The sequence below is a fragment of the Megascapheus bottae genome, chromosome 19 (genome assembly GCF_031878675.1).
Source record: "Megascapheus bottae isolate mThoBot1 chromosome 19, mThoBot2.hap1, whole genome shotgun sequence".
NCBI classification, from domain to species: domain Eukaryota; kingdom Metazoa; phylum Chordata; class Mammalia; order Rodentia; family Geomyidae; genus Megascapheus; species Megascapheus bottae.
The window spans coordinates 42,076,456-42,100,085 of record NC_143527.1 but is presented as its reverse complement, the minus strand read 5'-3'; the positions used below and the strand labels follow the sequence as shown (position 1 = coordinate 42,100,085).

General features: G+C 44.3%; 1 protein-coding gene across 3 annotated transcripts in view; it reads left to right on the top strand.

The window, feature by feature from the left end:
* The first annotated feature begins 13,686 nt into the window (after positions 1 to 13,686).
* Positions 13,687 to 23,630, top strand: part of Ptpn2 (protein tyrosine phosphatase non-receptor type 2) — an 84,577-nt gene continuing 74,633 nt past the window's right edge. Inside the window, exon 1 of one of the 3 annotated variants that reach the window (XM_090353448.1) lies at positions 13,687 to 13,820. In XM_090353448.1, the coding sequence (XP_090209574.1) occupies positions 13,752 to 13,820 (69 nt within the window). In that variant the 5' untranslated portion in view covers positions 13,687 to 13,751. The remainder of the gene's footprint in view (positions 13,821 to 23,630) is intronic. The other 2 variants (XM_090353450.1, XM_090353449.1) reach the window with 2 other exon arrangements.

Sequence of the window (23,630 nt, the reverse complement as noted above, 5' to 3'; positions counted from 1 at the left end):
AGCTGAAAGAGTAATTCTAGCTACTCAGGTGGCTGAGGTCTGAGGATTAAGGTTCAAAATCAGCCTGGACAAGAAAGTCTGTGAGACCCTCGTTTCCATTTAATCACCAAGAAGGTAAAAGTGGAATTGTGATTCAAATGAGAGAGTGCTAGCCTTGAGTGAAAAAGCTAAAAATGTACAGTGCCCAGGCCCTGAGTCTTAGCACTAGTCCTGGCACTAAATTACAAAAATAACAACCTAGAAGAGGGATCTACAAGGGACCTATGTCAGCTTTCTGTCACTGATAAGATGATCAACTTCTTAAGGAGAAAAAGTTGATTTGGGCTCACGGTTTTATGAGTTTCTGTCTATGACCACTTAGCCCTGCTGTTTTAGGTGTGGCTGCACAATACAATGGGAACACATGGCCAAGGAGGACTTTCTAGGACATGATTGGCTGAAAATGAGTGAGAGAGAGAGAGAGAGAGAGAGAGGAAGGGAAGGGAAGGGAAGGGAAGGGAAGGGAAGGGAAGGGAAGGGAAGGGAAGAGAAGAGAAGAGAAGAGAAGAGAAGAGAAGAGAAGAGAAGAGAAGAGAAGAGAGAAAAAGAAAGGAACCAGGGTTCCATTATCCCTTCCAATGTCACACTCCCAATGACCCAAGTTGTTTCTACTAGATTCTTAAAGTTTTCACAACCTCGATTTGGGAACAAGTCTGCCTATGAACTTCAAGAAATATTCAACATCTGAGCTACAGCAAGGCTAGTAGCTAAGTAACATAGGCAACCTCCAAGACCCAGAACAGAGAAGGATAACATTTTCTCCTGGAATCTCCAGAGGGATGCAGCTCTCTCCTCTCTCTCTCTCTCTCTAAAGTTTGTGGCAACTACTTACAGCAGCAGTAGGAAGCTAATACTATATGTATTTCTGTAGAAGTTATGGGAATAGGGGCCGGGAGTTTGGCCTAGTGATAGAATGAATAGCATGCATAGGCGTGCTATGCATAGAATGCATAGGCAAATGCATATCCATGAAGACTGGGGTTCGATTCCTCGGTACCACATACACAGAAAAAAAAGGTGGAAGTGGTGCTGAGGCTCAAGTGGTAGAGTTCTAGCCTTGAGAAAAGTCCAAGGACAGTGCTCAGGCCCTGAGCTCAAGCCCCACAACTGGTAAAAACAACAACAACAACAACAACAACAAAACAGTTATGGGAATAACATGGCTGGATTCCAACTTCTCTGTCCCCAATTTTGAAAATAGTTATGTCTTTAAAATCTGTAATAATCTTCCCTCACCTTCTTCCTCCCTCCTTCCCTCCTCTCCTCCCCTCCTCCCTTCCTCTCCTGTTCTTTTTTTTTTTCTTTCAATTTTCCTCTTCTGAGGCAGTTTTACTTTGTTGACTAGGTTATCCTCAAATTCTTGAGTTCAAGTGATCCTCATACCTCAGCCCCCTGAGTAGCTGGGACAAGATGCAGGACCACTTTCCCTGGGTGAAACCAGGTGTTTAGATTCCAAGCCCCAAATTCAGGAGTCTCAAGATAGGTCCATATGCCAGACAGGGATACAGTGAAGGGCAAAGAAAAGAGACTTACTATATGGCAGCCATATGCAGACAGCACTTTAGTGCCCCAGAGGTCAGTGCTTCAGTACTTCAGCCATCTTCGTAGGTACAGACATTGGCTTCAGGTTAAATATGGAGAAGTACGGGCAGGAGAGGAGAAACTTACGCATAGTTAAAACAGTTCCAAGTCCAAGGTATGGCTAATTTGACCTTTTATTCAGTCTTTTTCCTTGGAGAAGTTGTCACTTTATTACTGGGATAGAACAAAATAGAACTGAGTTTTTGGCCATTTGCTTTAAGAAGAGGGCTGGGAATGTGACTTAGTGGTCGAATGCTTACTTAGCATATATGAAGCCTTGGGTTCCATTCCTCAGTACCACATGAACAGAAAAAGCCAGAAGTGGTACTGTGGCTCAAGTGGTAGAGTGCTAGTCTTGAGCAAAAGAAGCTCAGGGACAGTGCCCAGGCCCTGCATTCAAGCCAAGGACTGGCAAAAAAAAAAAAGATAAGAAGATATTGCTTATTTGGGGGGCAGTTTACCTTCCCCACAAGATGCTTATCATTGAATCTTTTAAACTCAGGGTCAGAACCTCTTTGTGTTCAATGCGAGCCCTTTACCACTTGAACAACAGTGCCACTTCTGGTTTTAGAGTGGTTAATTGGAGATAAGACCCTCACAGGAACTTTATTGCTCAGGCTGGCTTTGAACCATGATCCTAAGATCTCAGCCTCCTGAATAGCTAGGATTACAGGCAGGAGCCATCAATGCCCAACTCAAAAAATATTTTCTTTTTTTCCAGTCCTGGGGCTTGAACTCAGGGTGTGGGCACTGTCCTTAGACACAGTTTGCTCAAGGCTAGCACTCTGCCACTTGAACCACAGCTTCACTTCCATTTCTTCTGTGTATGTAGTACTGAGGAATTGAACCCAGGGCTTCATGTATGCTGGGCGAGCACTGTACCACTAGGCTATGCAATCAGCCCCCTGAAAAAAAAATTTTTTTTTTTGACTGAGGGAAAATAGAGTTAGTCAAGCCATAGTGAATCATTCCAGAAGACAAAGGACAACATAAAAAAAGTCTGTTGGATCTTAGTGTTGGTGGCTTATGCCTTTAATCCTAGTTACTCAGGAGGATGAGATCTGAGGATCACGGTTCAAAGCCAGCCCTGGCACAAAAGACCTTGAGAGTCTAATGTCCAATTAACCACCAGAAAACAAGAACTGGCGCTGTGGCTCCAAGTAGTAGAGCACTAGCCTTTAGCTGAAGAGCTCAGAGACAGCGCTCAGGCCCAGTGTTTAAGCCCCATGACAGATAAAAAAAAATAAAAAAAGTTTAAAAAAAAAAAATACTGGGGCCGGGAGTTTGGCCTAGTGGTAGAGTGCTTGCCTAGCATGCACGAAGACCGGGGTTCGATTCCTCGGTACCACATACATAGAAAAAAGCCAGAAATGGTGCTGAGGCTCAAGTGGTAGAGCTCTAACCTTGAGAAAATCCAAGGACAGTGTCAGTCCCTGAGCTCAAGCCCAGGACTGGCAAAAAAAAAAAAAAAAGACTATCAAAGTTCACTTAAGAATTTGTTCATGTCATGGTCTTTCAAATTCACACCTTTTAACTCCAATGCTGTTTCTTGCTGTCTAATGTCTGTTTCCCAAGGACATGAGCTGCCTTGCATATAGTGCATATAGAGCCATTTTCCTGTACTCTTTGTTGTAATCATAAGAATTTGACTTAGACTCAGTAATTATAGACTCAATTAGTGTCATAAAGTACTATATTTTGTTAAAATTAAGAATATATAATCGTTTAGTTAGTTGCTGTTTCAAAACTCTCACATATACTATTGACTTTTGTCATCTTTTGCAGTATTTAATCAGACTCAAAGAGGAATAAATAACTCTTACAAGTATTTATTGATCAAACTTTGCTTCTTTTTTTTTCCAGTCCTAGGTCTTGACCTCATGGACTGGGCACTGTCTTTGAGCTTTCTCAAGGCTAGCGCCCTACCACTTGAACCACAGCATACACTGTGATTATATATGTGACACCAAAGAATGGATCCCAGGGCTTCATGTCAGCTAGGCAAGCACTCTACCACTAGACCACGCTCCTGGCAAATTTGTGAGTTTTTGATAGTTAAATGGAGATGATGAGTCCAATTTCTTGCCTAGGCTGGCTTCAAACCTTGATTCTCAGACCTTAGCCTCTTGAATAACTAGAATTATAGAAAAGAGCCACTGATTTTGCTTCAGTTTTAAGTAGAAGACTAATTCAGGCCAGGTATTGCGAAAGGTAAGCATAGTTGAAACAATTAGAAGTCATAAGTATGGCTAGGTTTATCTTTATCTCGGTCTTCATCTCTAGTTGAGTTCTTGAGCAACCATTACTGATACCTTGCATCACTGGAACAAACCAGAAGCAAGTTAGTCACCATTGCCTCAGGGATGGTCAATACCTTTGGGATATTCTCTTTCTGTGGAGCACTTTCACCTTTTATCACCAGATGTTGAGAAGAAAGCCTTTCCTGTTTTAGAGAAAGTTAGCCTTTTGTCACAGTTTACACATTGAAGATAAATCTCTTCCTTCCTGGTAGTGATTCCGAAGTGACTGAGGGAAAAATGGTTCAAATCAGAGGACATCAATGCAAAGTAGAGGGTCTGAGATGTCTGGCTTTTATTCTCATTTTAGTAAATTTATGAGTGTAGTAAAAGCAACTTTGAAGTTACTTCTTTGTATTGGTCCTAAGGTTTGAATGCAGGGCTGAGGTGCCGTCCTTGAAGCCTTTTCTGCTTAAGACTAGTGCTCCACCACTAGTAGCCACAGGTCTACGGATGGCTTTTTGGTGGTTAGAGGTAAGAGTTTCACAAACATTCCAGCCTGGGCTGGCTTTGAACCCCCATCCTCAGATCTCAGCTTCTAGAGTAGCTAGGATTACAGACCTGAGCCACTGCCTCTGTGCTAGCTCATTGTTCTTTTATTTTTGCATTCCTTAACGACTAATGAGATTGAAATTTATGTATTTAGTGGCTATTTGTCTATTATTTTCTTAAAATACCTATTTTAATCCCTTGCCCATTTTCCTCTTTTGGGTGTCTTTCTCATATTTATTTATAGGTGCTCTTTTTTTTTTTTGGGGTCTATTGTGGGGCTTAAACTCTAGGCCTGGGTGCTGTCCCTGAGTTCTTCAGCTCAAGGTTACTGCCCTACCCTTGAGCCACAATGCCACTTCTGGTTTTCTAGAGGTTAACTAGAGATAAGTCTCACAAACTTTAGTTCTGGAGCTATGCACTCAGAAGACTTCAAACAAATGAATACTTTGAACAATCCCTTAGCTTTTTATCAAAATAATTTAATTAATACTACTTTGAATGGTGATCCTCAGATCTCGGCCTCCTGAATAGCTAGGATTACAGGTGTGCCCGACTTTATAGGTGTTCTTTATACATTTGGATCTGATTTATTAGATATACCAATTTCAAAATCTCCATGACTTACCATTCCATTTTAAAAATGTTAACGTCTTGTATTCATACATCATTATTAGTTAAAACTACTCATTTGCTTAATTGTTTTAATAATTGTGTAAGATATACAGGCTAGAGTATATTGGCTCCTGATATGTCTGCCCAGGACAGCCCCTCCTCTCTCCATTCCTCTTTGAGAAAGACAGCACATATCCTTACCAGAAATCACTTGTCTGGGGCTGGGAGCATAGACTAGGAGTAGAGTACTTGCCTAGTATGCATGAAACCCTGGGTTTGATTCCTCAGTACCACATACTCGGAAAAAGCTGGAAGTGGCTTTGGGGCTCAAGTGGAAGAGGACTAGCCTTGAATAAACTGTGTCCAAGAACAGTGTCCAGGCCCTGAGTTCAAGCCCTGGAAGTGACAAAAAAAAAATCACCTGCCGGGCCAGGAGTTTGGCCTAGTGGTTAAAGTGCTTGCCTAGCATGCACAAAGACCCGGGTTGGATTCCTTGGTACCACATACATAGAAAAAAGCCAGAAGTGGTGCTGAGGCTCAAGTGGTAGAGCTCTAACCTTGAGAAAACCCAAGGACAGTGCTCAGGCCCTGAGCTCAAGCCCAAGACTGGCAAAAAAAAAAAAAAAAAATCACCTGTCTAAACCAGCAAAGGATTCCAGACTCTGGGGTTACTTCCTCATCCCCTGAGGTCACTTCCTCTTCCTCATCCCCTGAGGTCACTTCCTGAACTGGCTAGTCACAACTTCCAACAGTGAAGTTCCCCAGGCTCTGAGATTACTTCCTGCTTTTCCCTATATAATCCCTATCACCCATAAATCTCTTTGTCTCTTTTCTTCTCCTCATTCTCTACACATCTCTATCTTGTGTGGGCTGGCAGTTTGCTCTCCTCCTAATAAATTATTTTCTGTCTGAAGCATGTGGTGGTCTCTTTTTGCCAAACCTTAGGTCCTTCTTTATAACAAGAATGGAAACATGGCTCCCATAGTTAATAAAAGACTGATCTGAACAGTGGGCCAATGGCTCATGCCTATTTATAATCCAAGCTACTCAGGAGGATGACATCTGAGGATTACAACAGTCAAAAGCCAGCCTGAGCAGGGAAGCCCAGCAGACTCATACCTTCAATTAATCATGTAAAAGCTGGGATTGGAGCTGTGGCTCCGCAGGGACAGTGCCCACCCCCCCCCACACACAATTTGAGACATAAACCCTGGACTTGCCATACCCATAACTGTTTTACCGTGACTTTATAAGGCATCATTTAAGAGTAATCTAATCTTAAACTGGTCCTGGTGGCCCATGTCTGTAATCCTATCTACTCAGGCAGCTGAGATTTGAGGATTATCATTCAAAGCCAGCCTGGGCACAAAAGTCCTAAAGTCTAGAGAATCTTATCTCCAATTAACCACTAGGAAGTGGCCCTGTGGCTCCAGGAGTAGGGCAGTAACCTCAAGCTGAAGAGCTCAGGGACAGTGCCCAGGCCCAGAGTTCAAGTCCCTTGACTGACAAAAAAAAAAAGTAATCTAATCTTGAAATACTGTACAGTATAATAACATGTATAATATCTATTCCTGGCAGATTAAATCTGGAGCCTACCAATCTAATTAATTTCCTTGCAATCTGGCACATTTTAAAGTCATTGCCATATTCTAACTCACTTCTTTACATTAGGTCCCATGAACCAGAATTGTAACAAAACTAATCTGGAAGGACCAAGAGACAGAAAGACAAAGCATATTTCAAGTTTAACCTCATCCTAGCACGACCTCACAATTGCTTGGATAGCTAAGACAGGTAAGGGAAGGCAATAGTGGGAAAGTCTCTTCAAAGGTGGATCCTGGGAGGAAAGCCAAGCAATTTCAGATGCATTTTTTTTTCTCACCAAAGTATCTTCAGAGCCTTGTTTCCAGTCTGCTACAGCATTACCAGAAAGATAAAGGACAATATGTCTGGAGTCCAAAATATGCAATGAAAGGCCCAACTATGCTGATGGTCTAAGATCTAAAGGGTTAATATTATGTGAATTTCATTTCTGCTAAATTAAAGAAATTGTCTACATTTTTTTAGGGGGAAGGGACTTGACTTCTTAGCCTGGGTGCTGTCCCTGAGCTTTTTGACTCAAGGCTAACGCTTTACCACTTAGAACACACTTAGAACACACTGAGTTTTAATGAAGAGACTGAACATCAGAGAAACTATGTGGGAGCCTGGAGGTATAAAGAAGTTCCCAAGGGTATATAGAAAGCAACACATTTGCCACTATGTCCTTAGCCAGTTGTCTTGAAAGAAGAAACACTATCTTGCTAAGTAAGACTTGGTCTTTCAGGACATGGAATCAGAACACATTAGCAAGATCTGAGCCTGATAACAGTGGGACTTTCTCATACAAAGTATATGAATCATTGAGAAGAGCCTACAAATGCCCTAAAATCACAAATAAAAATTTGAAGTTAGTGTTTTCCTGAGAACAAGTTCTTTCTCTCAAATCCTGAGTTACAGAAAATAATAAAACCTTGCAGCAGCATCAGTGACTCACCCCTGTAACCCAAGCTAGTCAGGACACTGTCTGTTGATGGCAGTTCGAAGCCAGTCAGGGCAGGAAAGTCTGTGAGACTCTTACCTTCAATATACTACTCAGAAAAAAAAACTGGAAGTGGCACTGTGGCTCAAGTGGTAGAGTGCTAGCTTTAAGCAAAAAGAGCCTCAGAAACAATGCCCAGGCCCTGAGATCAAGCCCCATAATTAACAAAAACAAACAAACAAAAAAGAGGATAAAACCAATTTTAGACTAGGATACAAAAGCCAGCAAATACTCTTGAATAAAGAGTTGTGAGTGAAAGGCAGAGAAAGATTTATTTCATGATAGCCCTGGGAAGCCAGCATTTCAGTATATCTCCAGCCATCTTTAGATGATCCTTAGGTTTTATTAATAAAGAAGTGAGGACAAAAGAGAGAAGTACACATAATTATTAAATATTCCTGACAGAAGTACAGCTTTGTTAATCATTATTTCAGGCCTAATTTGGGGAGCAGTTCCAGAAAAGTTATAATAGTCATCATTGATAAGGCAAAACAAGTCATCACTGACTTGTGGGTAGTTTGCCCACAAAAGACTTCATTATTCCATAAGGATATTTTCAGTCCACATAAAGATGTAACTGGTCAGTGATAAATCCTGTCCTTCCTGGATTCCAAAAGGCGATGATAATGTAACTGAAGAGAGAATGTCTTAGAGCAGTGCAGAGATGGCTAGCTTTTCTCTGGCTTGTAGTTAATTGGTGGGTCCAATGAAAGCAACCTGTAAGGATCTCTTACTAAGTCTGAGGGCTCTCAGAGCTCACTGTAAAGTTGTGATCTGGATTTACACTAGAGGCAACTGCAACTGAGCACTTCTTTTTGTTCTCTTCTTACTATTTTTTGTTTGTTGGTTGGTTGGTTGTGGGACTTGAACTCTGGGCCTGGGCATTGTCCCTGAGCTCTTTAGCTTGAGGCTACTGCCCTACCCCTTGAGCCACAGTGCTATTTCCTGATCTTTTCCCTCCTCCTCCTCCTCCTCCTCCTCCTCCTCCTCTTCCTCCTCCTCCTCTTCCTCCTCTTCCTCCTCCTCCTCTTCCTCCTCCTCCTCCTTCTCCTCCTCCTCCTCCTCCTCCTTTCTAATTTTATTTCAGGTCTTTTCAAAATAAGGCACTAGGCACTTCCAAGTCATATGCCCTTGGGCTTGGTTCATTGTTGCAAGAGGCTTGAGCACATGGTTCTGTCATCTATTGACCAACATTAAACACTGACGAAATGACTTCTTCCTTCCCATCACTTTCAGATTTCCGAAGAAAGGGAGAGAGTGAGGTGATAGGGAAAATAATGAAACTTTTCCTTGTTACTGGGGTGTGATAAGGAATGCCTGCCAAGATCAGAACCTCTTGCCATCACGCAGCCCTTCCATTCTAGTTTTTAAAAAGAGGGCAGAAAAGAAGTCTGTGAAGATATATATAATACTTTCTAAATCCACAAAAACAGTTGTTTCTAAAATATTGTGTTTTCAGACGTCGTACTCTAGTTTAGAAGCTGGATGTGCTGACTCGTAGATGTGGCCACCTGCCAGCTGATGAGCCGGCTTCTTTGAGGAAATTCATCTTATTCCATAGTCCAATGCCAGAGATTGAAAAAAAAAACAAACCAAGAACTATGAGATCTCCTGGAAATACTTTACCTGGAATGCAAGTTCATGAATGAGGTCTGAGCAAATGCTGCCGTATCTCCTCAATCACTGGGCCATCTGTCAGTGGAATGATCTTTTTGACCTTTATTTTTCTTCATTTCATGAATTCAGAGCAGATTCAGGACACATGTGTTTCTATTACAAATAGCATTTTAGGCTTTATGATGATACACGACTTGGACAAAGATACTGACCCTAGGCTCTAAGTCTAGAAGTCCCATATTAGCTTAGCTAGTCACCCACACATACAAAATAAAGAAACATAGTGAAGGGCAGAGAAGGGATTTATTACAGGGCAGTCATGTACTTCAGTATATCTTTCAACATCTTCAGGGCTGCAGGCTCTGGTGTTAGGTAAAACAGAAAGAGGATGGGGAGTGAAAAGGTATAAGTAGTTAAAACAGGTCTGCTCAAGTATGGTCAGGTTCATCCTTATTTCAGTCTTGGTTTCTGAAGAAATTTCAGAGTCGTTATACTTTACCTCTGGCGCAGAACAGGAACAAATTTACTGGTGGGTGATCTCCTGAGCTGTAGGCTCTTCATTAAAATAAGAAGATGGCATTGTTTGTCTGGAGAGCAGTTTGCCCTCAGCAGGGAATCTTGCTTTTCCTGGAACCCAAGGTCATTAAAGTGGCTGCAACAGGGAATGGCTCAGATTAAAGGTCACAGATGCAGAGTGGGGGTGGCTGTGGGTTTATTTGCAGGTCCAGCAACTTTAAATTATCTTTTACAGCACAATTGAACACTTTATTGTCCCTTGCTCAGAGAACTCACCTCATTGATGTGTGGACAACAAAGGTCAAGAAATGCTTAGATGTCTTTCCTAAGGCTTGGTGTTTCACTGCTAGTTATTTGAGATGCAGTAGATTCTAGGGAATGATTCTAGTCACTTAAGTTGAACTCTTTCCCTTTCATCTGCTCCATCTATGCCCAAGTGCCTGACATGTCTAGGTGGTTTTGAGGGCTTGATAAGCCTTCCTCTTTTCCAGATTTCCAGGAGCCAGAAGGTTCAAACTGTTTTTTCTCTTTTCCCTTGAGCCATCATCTTTCCAGTGCTGCCTCCTTCCCCCCACCCGCCCCTCTGTAATACTGGAACTTGAACTCAGGTCCTAAGTGCTGTCCCTTTGCTTTTTTATTCAATACGTCATACATAGCTTCACTTTTTTCCCCCTGGTTAATTGCAGTCTTTTCTGCATGGGCTGGCTTTAAACCTCAATTATCAGATCTCAGCCTCCAGAGTAGCTAGAATTATAGGTGTGAGCCACCACAGCCTGGCCCATTTACCATTCTCAATACTATTGCTTGCTGAACAGAAATGACTCATTTTAAGTAGCCACATTTTGATTGGAATATGTTGTAAATGTGTAGAAATATAGCATTAGCAATTTTTTTTGGCAAAAATTTGCCAGTCCTTGGGCTTGAACTTAGGGCTTGGGCATTGTCCTCGAGCACTTTTGCTCAAGGCTAGCATTCTATCACTGGAGCCATAACACCACTTCTGGCATTTTCTGTTTATGTGGTACTGAGGAATGGAACCCAGGACTTCGTACATGTTAGACAAGCTCTCTACCACTAAGCCTTATTCCCAGCCCTAGAATGATCTTATCTTAAACTACTTATTGCCATTATATCTTCAAATACCCTCCATTCAGTTTGCTACACTGCCCTATGGAGCTTGTCTTAAAGTTTCCCTTTAGGATATACAGAAAAAACTGTTCATGGGAAGATGTCTCACTGGAAGTACTTTGCTATAACAACCCCCAAGGAATGAAGTGTTGGAGGGTGTGTGTGGCTTCTGGATACAGGTATTGAGGTTGCAGGAGTACCTGGAAAGCAGGAAGCAACCCTTTTTCTTGAAATCCCTCCTTACTGCCCTCTATTGACAAAGCTTAACATTTAATCCTTCACAGGCAACCGCCCCACTCTGTTCTCAAAGACAAGGTAAAAAAAGGAAGACTTAATTAAATTGATAACCAGGGCACTCAGATGCCATGATAGCTCATTTGGAAACTTACCACATAGTCTGTGTAGTTGGAAAAAATAATTTTGAGATATGATTTAGCCTTTACCAAAGTGTCTCTCTCTCTCTCTCTCTCTCTCTCTCTCTCTCTCTCTCTCTCTCTCTCTCTCTCTCTCTCTCTCTCTCTCTCTCTCTCTCTCGGATATAGTAATTGTTTTTAGTAAAACAGAAAATTCCAATGAATGGAAGTTAGGAGTCAGGCACCAGTGGCTCACATCTGTAATCCTCGGTATTCAGGAGACTGAGATCTGAAGATGGTAGTTCAAAGTTAGCCCTGGCAGGAAAGTTCATGAGACTCTTATCTCCAGTTAAATACCAAAATACCCAGAAGTGGAGCTATGGCTGAAGTGGTAGAGGGTAGAGTGTTAGCCTTAAGCACAAAAACTGTGCTGTCCTGTCATAGCCAGGACCTGCATACAACAAAACAAAACAAATACAGAATTAGTAGAATCCCTGTCTTAATCTCATGTGTTTCATATCTGTATTTTTGTAGGATCAGGTGTATTATGTGGTTTTAGAAGCTGTACAGTCTAGTTCTAGTCACTAGGTGGTAGTAGCCTATTAAATATCTTGTTAGATACTAAATATCTTTTCCATTTTTAAATGAAGCATGTAAGAAAGAGCATCCTTTCTATCAAAGTACTTTGCTTTCTTTCTTTTAATCTTGAGAGAATGGTTTGTCTGAAGGGTTCCTGCTTTGGCCCAGGTGCTTTGACCCTTGTTAGTTACATTTTAGTTACATATATCCTTCTCCCCTCTACACCCACCCCCAGCACTTTAAGATAGCCTCTTAGAAGTTCCTTGAATTTTTGTGTCTTCCTGTTAATTGAGCCATATCCTTTTGTAGACTGCGAACCTGAGCTCAGCCAATGTGAGCAGAGGGGCGGGGCCTGCTGGGTTAGCGGATAGAAAGGGAGCCGCCCATTTGTTCTGTCTGCTTGCTTGCCTGAGTTTTGGTTGATGGTGCATTCTTTTGCAGAGGTAAACTTTGCTTTGCCAGAGTTCCTCTCCAGTTAAGTGTCTTTATTCCTCTGTGACACCCCACATCATGAGCTATTTCTAACAACTAGTACTAATTTTTTTTTTTGTGGGTCTTGGGGCTTGAACTCGGCCTGAGCCCTGTCCCAGGGCTACTGCCCTACCCTTGAGCCAAGACCCACTTACTGTTTTCTAGATGTTAATTGGAGATAAGAGTCTCAAGGTCCTTTGGTGCCCGGGCTGGCTTTGAACCTTGATCCTTAGATATCAGCCTCCTAAGTAGGTAGGATTACAGGAGCGACCGGAAAGTAGCACTATTTTTATTTGATTTTAATCTTTTGTGTGTGAGTGTGTGTGTGCCAGTACTGGGGCTTGAACTTAGACCTCATGTTCTCTTTGATTTTTTTTTTTTAATGACTGGCATATAAGCTACACCTCCACTTCTAGCTTTTTCTTGGTTAATTAGGGGTGAGTTTCTCAGATTTTCCTGCTTTTGCTGGCTCTGACCAGATTGTCAGATCTCAGTATCCTGAGAAGCTAGGATTACAGGTAAGAGCCACATCATACTATGTCAGTAGGAAGAACTTGTTAATGGCTTAACTTTGTGTTACTGTGACTTCTTATATCTCTCACAGTATACTGTTTTGTTTTTCCTGGTGTTTATTACTTTAAGTGATTAAGGACATTTTATTACTTTATGTAACAGGTACTTTTTTTTTTCTTGCCAATCCTAGGGTTTAAACTCAGGGCCTGGGCATTGTCCCTAAAGCACTCTACCACCGGGCAAGCATTCTACCACTTAGCCACATTCCCAGCCCAACCAGGATTTTCCATCCCTTCATACTACTTACGGAGATGATAAGCATGTAAGTTGAATTATCGGTAAGTAGCAGGATGATTGCGGTAAGTACCACATTTGTTGGCAAAGGAGAATTAATTTTTTAAGCTGTGACTTCTAAACAAGATGCACTGAACACATTGACATACAGGAAGTGTGACACAAGCCAAAGCTGAACACAGGCCAGCAGAGCAGCCCTTGGTGATGTTTAAAATAAAATTCAAATATTGCGGTTTTAAGAGTTGAAGCCTAAGGAGAAATAGAACCGCAGGGAAGGCGGGGCGTTCCGGTAACTTCAGGGTACGGTGAGGTCAGTACACTCCAGCTAATGTTGCGTTTATACTCTCATAAACACTAGGTCAGTCGGGTCTCCCGCAAAGAAGCCGAGCGGCTCCAGGGTGCTCTTCTGGCTCCGCCTCTCCCACCTGGGCGACCTCCGGGACACGCCCCCGACCGCCGGCTCCGCCCTGCTGACGTCTGCCCCGTGCGGCGCCTAGTCGGCGCGCTGACGTCCGACGCTCCAGGTACTTTCCCCTAAGCCGACCGGGCTCGGCGTGGGGGCGGGGCGGGGCGCGGAGCGCGCATGCGCTGTAGCGCTAGCGCTCTCCCCGGGACCGTGCGGGGCCTGAGCCTCTCCGCCGGCGCAGGTTCCGCCCGCGCCAGCACTCTTTGGCCGCCATGTCTACCACCATCAAGCGTGAGTTCGAGGAGCTGGATGCTCAGTCTCGGTGGCAGCAGTTATACTTGGTGAGTCCAATGCCCGCGCGGCAGCCACTGCCCTTCTCTGAGGACCCGGGCTCGCGCCAGTAAGACCCACTCCCGCCTCCCCCGCCTCCCGCCGGGGGCGGAAGTGGCGGCGCGGGCCGCGGTGGGGCGCGCCTGCGCGCACGGCTCTCCGCGCGGCGGAGAGAAACTTTCTCGCCGGGAGGCCTGGTCGTTAGCGCAAGCGCCGCCGGCGGGTCGGTTCGGGAAGGCGGCGCCACAGCGGCGCCTGGTGGCGGCGCGGCTGCCCCCGCGGCTGCCCCCTCCCCTCCCTTGGCGCGGCGCTGGGTCGAGGCCGGGATGGGGGGCTTGGCTTGTGGGCGTGGGGCTGCGGAGAGAGCGGACGCGGGCGCGTCGGGGTAGCCCGCGGGGACCTGCGGAGGCCCCAACCTGCGTCCGGCACAGCCGGAGGGCCCGGGGGGTCGTGGGTGTCCGCGGGGCGCGCCGGGAGCCGCCGAGGTGGCGGAGCTCCTGAGGGACCGCGGGCCGCCCGGCGTGCGGGCCGCCCTGTCCCAGAGCCCGCGTGACGAGCCGAGGCCTAGGGTCCCCCACGCCGGCTTCCCGTGTGCCGGTGAGCAAGTGTTCACCGGTTCATGCGCTCGCAGGAGCACGTATTGTGGAGAGTGTGGGATACTCGGAAGCCGGCCCGGAAGGGGTCGCGGGACCTCTGTCCTCGGGTCCTGCTCACCCGTGCACTTGTTTAGTTGGTGCTCATACGGGGACTTGGACTCGGCTGGGTGCCGTCCTTTCCTCACCCCCCGCCCCCATGGCTAGCTCTCTACCCCTGGAACCACAGTTGTGCTTCAGACCCCTCCTCGGTGTCCTCGTATCGGAGAGGGGAGTCTGATTTTTCTCTCTGTCTGGCTGATGTCAGCCTCCTGAGTAGTCTTCCCTGCTCCTATGCTCCTTTTGTGACCAGTCCGTCTTTCCTTCCTTCCCCTTCCCTTCCTTCCTTCCTTCCTTTTCCTTCCCCTCCTTTCTCTTTCCCTCCTTTTCTACCTCTTCCTTTCCCTACCCTCCCTTTCTTCTCTCCCTCTTCCTTTCCTTCTCTCCCTCCCTTCCTTTGCTCCCTCTCTTTTCCCTATCTCCTTTCTTTCCTTTCTTCTCAATGAACTACTTTCGAATTCACCCAAAACTTTCTTTAAAAGGGCATCGCTTATCTCCTTTTGCTTAATCATTAACATATTACGGCCCAGATTAAATTTAGCGATTCAAGTGTTGTTAAAAGCTAGCTGCTCTTAATGCTTGGTTGGAGTACAGGGTTGGAGTTTGTGGGTTTTTTTTTTTTTTAAAGTCTGGATGATCCTCGATTCTCCCTATTCCATTTAGTTGTATTACAAAAATCTTTCCTTCGTTGTGATGTGTGGACTCATTTTCGTCTTGAACATGTTAGGCATACTTTGATTCTTAGGAGTTTTGGAGTTTTGACTATGTTAAAATAAGTTACGGCTGGGCCCAGTACGGTGGCTCACTCCTGTAATCCTAGCTACTCTGGAGGCTGAGATCTCAGGATGGCTGTCAAAGCCAGCCCAGGCACTAAAGAACCTGAGATTTTTTTGGTGGATCATGGAGCTTTGAATTCGGCCTGGGCTCTGTCCCTGAACTCTTCAGCTCAAGGCTACCGCCCTACCTTTGAGCCAAGCCCCAGTTCTGGTTTTCTAGAGATTAATTGCAGATAAAGAGTCTCACAGGACCTTTTGTGCTCGGGCTGGCTTTGAACTTTGATCCTCAGATCCTCAGTCCAGGGATAGGGCGGTATCCTTGAGCTGAAGAGCTCAGGTACAGCGCCCAGGCCGAGTTCAAGCCCCATTACTCACCAAAAAGAAAAAAAGAAGTTACTTTTAAGCAATTCTGGTAAAGACTTTTCCAGTTGTAGAGGGTTTTTTGTTTGATTTTTGTTTTTTTGCAGAAAAAAATAAGGTACTTTTAAGCAATTCTGGTAAAGACTTTTCCAGTTGTAGAGGGTTTTTTTTTTTTTTTTTTTTTTTTTGCGGGGGTGGGGGGATGTCATGGGGCTCGAGCTCTGCCTGGGCTCTGTCCCTGAGCTCTTCAATTCAAGGCTACCACCCTATCCATGGGCATGGGCGTTGTCCCTGAGCTTATTAGCTCTAGGATACTGCCCTACCCTTTGAGCCACAGCGCCACTCCTGGTTTTTCTAATGGTTAACTAGTGGTTAATTGGAGAAAGAGTCTTTAGTGCCCAAGCTGGCTTTGAACCGTGATCCTCAGATGTCAGCCTCCTGGGTAGTTACTATTATAGGCGTGAGCAACCGCTCCCAGCTAGAATCCTGTTTTTGTTTTCTTCCCCCCCCCCCCCCCCATTCCTGGGGCTTGAACTCAGGACCATGAAGTCTTTTTTTTTTTTTTTTTTTTTGCCAGTCCTGGGCTTGAGCTCAGGGCCTGAGCACTGTCCTTGGACTTTCTCAAGGCTAGAGCTCTACCACTTGAGCCTCAGCACCACTTCTGGCTTTTTTCTATGTATGTGGTACCGAGGAATCGAACCCGGGTCTTCATGCATGCTAGGCAAGCACTTTAACCACTAGGCCAAACTCCCGGCCGCATGAAGTCTTTTGAGCCACAGCACTACTTAGGGATTTTTCTGTGTATATGATGTGGAGGAATCGAACTCAGAACTTGCTGCATTCTAGGCAAGCACTCCCTCAGTACGTCACAATTCTGGCCCAGTTGTAGAGTCCTATTGGAAATTATAGTGGCAATTTTTATGAGCCCACCTGAGTCTTCAGTTATATTTTAGCACAGTTACTGTCTCAAACAATGTGACATATGGAAATACAGATTTAAGTTTTTTGTTGTTGTTGTTGTTTTTTCTTGTGGGTCATGGGGATTGAACTCTGGGCCTGGACACTGTCCTGAGCTCTTCAGTTAAAGGCTACTGCCCAACCTCTGGAAATACAGATTTAAGAAGGGAAAGACAAATTCTTCAGTTTGGTTTAGCCTAGCATTTTGGTTAAAACAGTTTAATTTTTTATATCAGGGCCAGGAGTTTGGCCTAGTGGTAGAGTGCTTGCCTAGCATGCACGAAAACCTGGGTTCAATTCCTCAGTACTATATACATAGAATAAAGCCGGAAATGGTGCTGAGGCTCGAGTGGTAGAGCTTTAACCTTGAGAAAGTCCAAGGACAGTGCTCAGGCCCTGAGCTCAAGCCCAGGACTGACAAAAAGAATAATAATTTTTTTTATATCACAAATATCCTTGAGAATTTAGTGGAAGTTCTGATCCATCTTGCTAGGAAAATGCACATACTTGCATCATCCAGTGAAAATTTCACATTCAAATGCAAAAAGTTCAGAAAACCCTTCTATGGACTTATACATAGCAATGGTGTAATTTACATGGTTGGGTAGTCCTGATACCAGTTGTTCCTAATGGAAGGTTAGGAATATAGTTTGGTCAGTAGAAACCATGCCATGCACCCTAGTTTAGCCACTAAAGTTAATAATGCAAAAAAGTCAGGAAGAGTATGGATGAAGTCTTTTTCTGGGATTCTGGTCCAAGGGTCAAGTATAAGGCCCAAGAAGTTAAGTCCATGACAGGAGAGACACATAACATTAGTCAAATGCATGTGGTTAACTTCTCGGACCATCTGTGAGAAACTGAAATGGAAATAGTTAACTGTATAAGTTTGAAGTTCAAATTTGAAGCGAGGCCTGAACTCTTAAGTACAGTTTTGAAACTCATAGAACACATAGGCAGTGTTTGAGGCAAGGTCAAATATAGAGTTTGGAAATACTGAAAACAGAATCTTAATGGACAAGGATATTTAAGAAAGTGAGTAGAAAAAGAGAATTTTGCCATAAGGAAGTGGAAGGATAGCTAAGAAGTAGAGAAAGGTGTCAGAAGATTGAGAGGGGTTGAGATAAGGCTGAAAGGGCTAATTAAATTAAGCAACCAGAGCCCATCAGATTTTTTTTTATTTTGGGGGGGGGAGGTCATGAGGCTTGAACTCTGGCCTGAGCCTGTCCCTGAGCTGTTCAGCTCAAGGCTAGCACCCTACCCTTGAGTCACAGCCCCACTTCCCATTTTTCTAGTGATTAATTGGAGATAAGAGTCTCTCAGCTTTGTACTGCCTGGGCTGGCTTTGAACCATCCTCAAATCTCAGCCTCCTGAGTAGCTAGGATTACAGGCGTGAGCCACCACGCCTGGTTATCATCCGATTTTTTTTAAGGAGACCAATTTCAGTGTATGCAGCCCCCTAGAGTTGAGAAAAGAATGAGAAAAGAAGTACAGACAAGCAATTAGAGACCTCTTCTAAGAGGCCTGGTTTGAAGGGAGTTAGGAAGGTAACTAAAAGAAACATGATTTTTATATTTCACAATGTAAAATTCAGTCCCATTTTCTAACATGGCTTTATGTCCTGCCTCTGTGGCTTTGTGTACCCTAACCTGGACTTTCACAACTCTTCTTTCTCAGTACTGGGATTACAGGTGTGTGTGACTATGCATGACTCATGTCATTTCCTTTTTTCCTATTGTAGTTTGTGGACGTGTGTGTGTCCATTCTTTCCTTGGAGCCTTTTGTAGTTCGTTGTGGCATATCTTTTGCAGTTCGTTGTGGCATATCTTTTGCAAACTCTTATACTTCTCCTTAATACTTTCAGCTCATCTCTAAAGTCTTCCTTGGGGAGCTTTCCCAATCAGTCTAAGCTGAATGTGAATCCCAGTTAAAACCTACTATAACTTTTTTTCCCCCCTTCAGTCATGGGGCTTGAACTCTGGGCCTGGGTATTGTCTTCGTGCTCTTTAGTTCAAGGTGGTTGCTCTACCACTTGAGCCACAGCACCACTTCTGGTTTTCTGGTGGTTAATTGGAGATAAGAGCCTCACAGGTTTTAGTGCACAGGCTGGCTTTGAACCAGGATCCTCAGATCTCAGCCTTCTGACTAGCTAGGATTACAGACCTGAGCCACCGGCACCTAGCCTACAATAACTTCTTTTGACTTCTTTCATAGTGGTGAATTGGATATAATGTGGCAACTGATTTATTTCAGGAACATAATTTACATTAAGCAAACCACTATTGACAAATAATCATACTTGAATAGAAATAATGTGTTTTTGGTTGGCTTCATGTTTTATGAGATTAATAGGTGGTGCTGTGATAATGTCGATGAGTAGTTGTGTTCTTTGGTAATGCTAATGGGGCTAAGAAAATAAAATCTTTGCTTAAAGTTTTTGTTACTTTTTTTCATGGCCTGAGACCAGTGGCTCATTCCTATAATCATAATTACTCGGGAGGCTGAAATCTCAGATTCTCATTTCAAAATAAGCCTAGTCAGGAAAGCTCATGAAACTCTTACCTCCACTTAATCACCGATAACTCAGGAATAGCACCCAGCCCCTTTAATTCAAGCCTCAGGACCAAAAGGGCTGGGGGGGGGGGTGAGATAGAGGGAGGAAGGGAGAGAAAAAGAGGAGCAGAGAGGAAGGGAATGAGTGAAAGAAAAGAGAATGGAAAAAGAACTCAGTTAAAAAGTCCATGAAGGGGCCAGGAGTTTGGCCTAGTGGTAGAGTGCTTGCCTAGTATACATGAAGACCAGGGTTCGATTCCTCAGTACCACATACATAGAAAAAAGCCAGAAGTGGTACTGTTGCTCAAGTGGTAGAGTTCTAGCCTGAGAAAGCCCAAGGACAGTGCTCAGGCCCTGAGCTCAAGGCCTAGGACTGGCAAAAAAAAAAAAAAAAAAGGTCCATGAAGCTGGGCAACAGTGACTCACACCTGTTATCCTAGCTAGTCAGGAGATTAAGAGCTTAGGACTCCTATTCAAAGCCAGGCAGGAAAGCCTGTGAGACTATTAACTCCAGTTAATCACAGAAAAATCCAGAAGAGGCACTATGGCTCTAGAGGTAGAGCACTAGACTTGAACAAAAGGAGTTTGGGGGCTGGGCACCGGTGGCTTATGCCTGCAATCCTAGCTACTCAGGAAGCTAAGATCTGAGGATCCTGGCTCAAAGCCAGCCCAGTAGTGAAGTACCTGTGAGACTCTTACCTTCCAGTTAACTACTCAAAAACCGGAACTGGTACTATGGCTCAAGTGGTTGAGTGCTAGCCTTGAGCACAAAGAGGCTTAGAGACAATGCCCAATTCCTCAGTTCAAGTCTTAGTACCGACGGAAAAAAAAGAAAAGGAGTTTAGGGATAGCATCTAGGCCCAGAGTTAAAGTCCCAGGACCAGCAAGAAAAGAAAAAAGTCCATGTAACTGTCGTCTCCAAAATAATCACAAGAAAGCAGCACCTATAAGTAGTAGAGCTTCTTAAGTAGTAGAACACCAGCTAATTAAGCAAACCTTGTGACTGTGGGGCCTCTAGTTTTAAGTCAGCACTGTGTCTTTACAGTACAAGTTAAACATACCTCAAAAAATGCACATTTGAGTTGAGCATGGGCATGCTGCCGCAAGTGACAAATTCTAACGGTCATAGTCAAAACATAAGTTCCAGTTAGGCACTGGTGGCTCATTCCTAGACTCCTAGCTACTCACTAGTCTGAAGCTTGGAGGATCGCTGTTTTATTTTCCATTTTTGCCAGTCCTGGGACTTGAACTCAGTGCCTGAGAACTGTCCTTGGACTTTCTCAAGGCTAGAGCTCTACCACTTGAGCCACAACACCACTCCCGGCTTTTTTAATATGTGGTGCTGAGGAATTGAAGTTGGGTCTTTGTGCATGCTAGGCAAGTACTCTACCACTAGGCTGAACTCCAAGCCCAATTTCTGACTTTTCTATGTATGTGTTACTGAGGAATCGAATCCAGGTCTTCCTGCATGCTAGGCAAGCACTCTACCATTAGGCCAAAGTCCCAGCCCATGGAGGATCACTGTTGTAAACTAGACTGGGCAGAAAAATTTGAGACTCCATCTATAATTAACTAGCCAAAAGTTTGGCTGGAGGTGTGGCTGAGCAAACTGAGGCCCTGAATTCAAGTCCTGGTACTGTTAAAAACAAAACACAGCTGGGCACGGTGGCTCACACCTGTAATCCTAGTTACTTAGGCGGCTGAGGTCTGAGGATCAAGGTTCAAAGCCAACCCCAGGCACAAAAGGACCAGAGACTCTTTATGTTCATATAACCTCCAGAAAACCGGAAATGGGGCTTGGCTCAAGGGTAGGGTGGTAGCCTTGAGCTGAAGAACTGTGGGACAATGTGCAGGCCCAGGGCTAGGGTGGTAGCCTTGAGCTGTAGAGTTCTGGGACAGCACCCAGGCTGAGCTCAAGCCCCATGACCCACAAATGAAACAAAACAGTCTGAGCCAGGTGCCTGTGGATCATGCTTGTAATCCTAGCTCCTAAGGAAGCTGAGATGTGAGGATCTTGTTTTGAAGCCAGCCCCAGTAAGAAAGTCCTTTGAGAGACTCTTTTTTTTTTTGCCAGTCCTGGGTTTGAGGTCAGGGCCTGAGCACTGTCCTTGGACTTTCTCAAGGCTAAAGCTCTACCACTTGAGCCTCAGCACCACTGCTGGCTTTTTTCTATATATGTAGTACCGAGGAATCGAACCTGGGTCTTCATGCATACTAGGCAAGCACTCTACCACTAGGCCAAATTCCCAGCCCCATCTGAGAGACTCTTATCTCCAGTTAACTACTAGAAAACTGGAAGTGGAAGTGGCTCTGTGACTCAGCAAAGTAGAACACTAGCCTTGAGCTCAAGGACAGGGCCCAATCCCAGAGTTCAAGCCCCAAGACCGACCCCCCCCCCCAAAAAAAAACCCAACAAAAAATACAGTTAACCATAAAACATTGTTTAAAACTACTTTTAGGCTATGTAAGGCACAAAATCATCTTTAGGATTGGGTTCAACCCCCAAGAGAGTTCCTGTGTATATACAAATATCCCAAAAGCAAAAAAAAGTTCAAAACATTTCTGAAGCTGGGCAGGTGTCTCATACCTGTAATCCTAGCTACTCAGGAGGCTGATATCTGAGACTCTTATCAGTTAATCACCTGAAAACCTGAAAAACTGTGTTCTGTGGCTCTAGTGGTTAAGCTGTAGCCTTGAGCTGAAGAGCTCAGATGATGCCCAGGCTCAGAGTTCAAGCCTCACAAACAACAACAAAAACAAGTCTTAATTTTGCTGGAGTACTGTTCTTAGTAGAACATTAAGCTTTTCTATTACATTTGTTTTTGTTTTCCCATCATGGGGCTTGAACTCAGGGCCTGTGTGCTATCCCTGAACTTTTTCACTGGAGGTTAGTGCTCTGACACTTTAAGCCACAGCTCCGCTTCCAGCTTTCTAGTGGTTAATTGGAGATAACCTGCCATGGCTGACTTTGAACTGTAATCCTCAGATGTCAGCCTCTTGAATAGCTAGGATTACAGATGTGTGAACCACGGGCACCCAGCTAGAAGCTTTTATCTATGGATTTCTGGTATCCTTTTTCAGTGTGAAGGATTTGTCTGTCCCTGTCCATGTGTCCCCATGTGTCCGTGTCCATCCTTCTGATTTCTTTGGAATCCAAAGATGTCTAGTTTTAATAGACTTTTTGTTCTGTTAGTTTTATTTTATTCATATCATTGATCATTTATAACTTTGTTTCAAATTGTTTTTATTCCTCTGAAGAAAATTGCATAGTTCATTATATTTGAGTGATCCCTCTCCTCTCTTCTTTCTCTTTCCCTCCCCCCCTCTCTCCCTCTCTCCCTCCTTCTCCCCCCCCCCTCTTTCCTGGGGCTTGAACTCTGGGCCTGTGTGCCATCCCTGAGCTCTTTAGTTCAAGGCTACTGCTCCACCTCTTGAACTACAGTGCCACTTCCAATTTTCTGGTGGTTAATTGGAGATAAGAGTCTCATGGACTTTATTTAGTTCCTGGGCTGACTTTGAACCATGATCCTCAGATCTCAGCTTCCTGAGTGGCTAGATTATAGGTGTGAGCCACCGCGTCTGGCATGAGCAGTTTCTATTATGACAGCTTTTAGTTCCTCTTTACAGTTAATGTACTTCTAAGAAGTCTTTCTCTGAATTTATTATATGAATTCTGGAGTTTGTACCACTCTTCCTAGTAAAGGAAGAAAGTTATAATTACTTTTACAGTGGGGATTGCTTCTACTTTTTGGAGGGGGGTGCCCGTCCTGGGGCTTGAACTCAGGGCCTGGATGCTGTCCCTTAGCTTTTTTTGTTCAAAGCTGGCACTTTCCTTTTTTTTTTTTTTTGCCAGAAATGTGGCTCTACCACTTGAGCCACAGCATCATTTCCTGCTTTTTCTATGTATGTGGTACTGAGGAATCAGGTCTTCTGGTCCCTTGTTTTTGTTTTCTTTTCACTTCTTGATGGCATTCTATTACCACCTAGACTATGCCTCCAGTTCTTTTTTTTCTTTTTTTGTGGATCATGTGGCTTGAATTCTGGGCCTGGACGCTGTACCTGAGCTTCTCAGCTCAAAGCTACCATCCTACTCCTATCCTGTGAGCCACAGCCTCACTTCCCGTTTTCTAGTGGTTAATTGGAGATAAGAGTCTCATGTTCTTTATTGTTGGGGATGGCTTTGAACCACAGTCCATAAGTAACTAGGATTACAGGAGTAAGTAGCTAGGATTACTGGGGTGTGAGCTACAGAGCCTGGCCAGGTCCTCTTTTTTTTTTTTTGTGGGTGTGTGGAGCTTGAACTAGGCCTGGGCCCTGTCCCTGAGCCCTTCCGCTCAAGGCTACCACCCTACCATTGAGCCAAGCCCCACTCCCCCCCCCTTTTTTTTTTTCTTTGCCAGTCCTGGGCTTGAGCTCAGGGCCTGGGCACTGTCCTTGGACTTTCTCAAGGCTAGAGCTCAACCACTTGAGCCTCAGCACCATTTC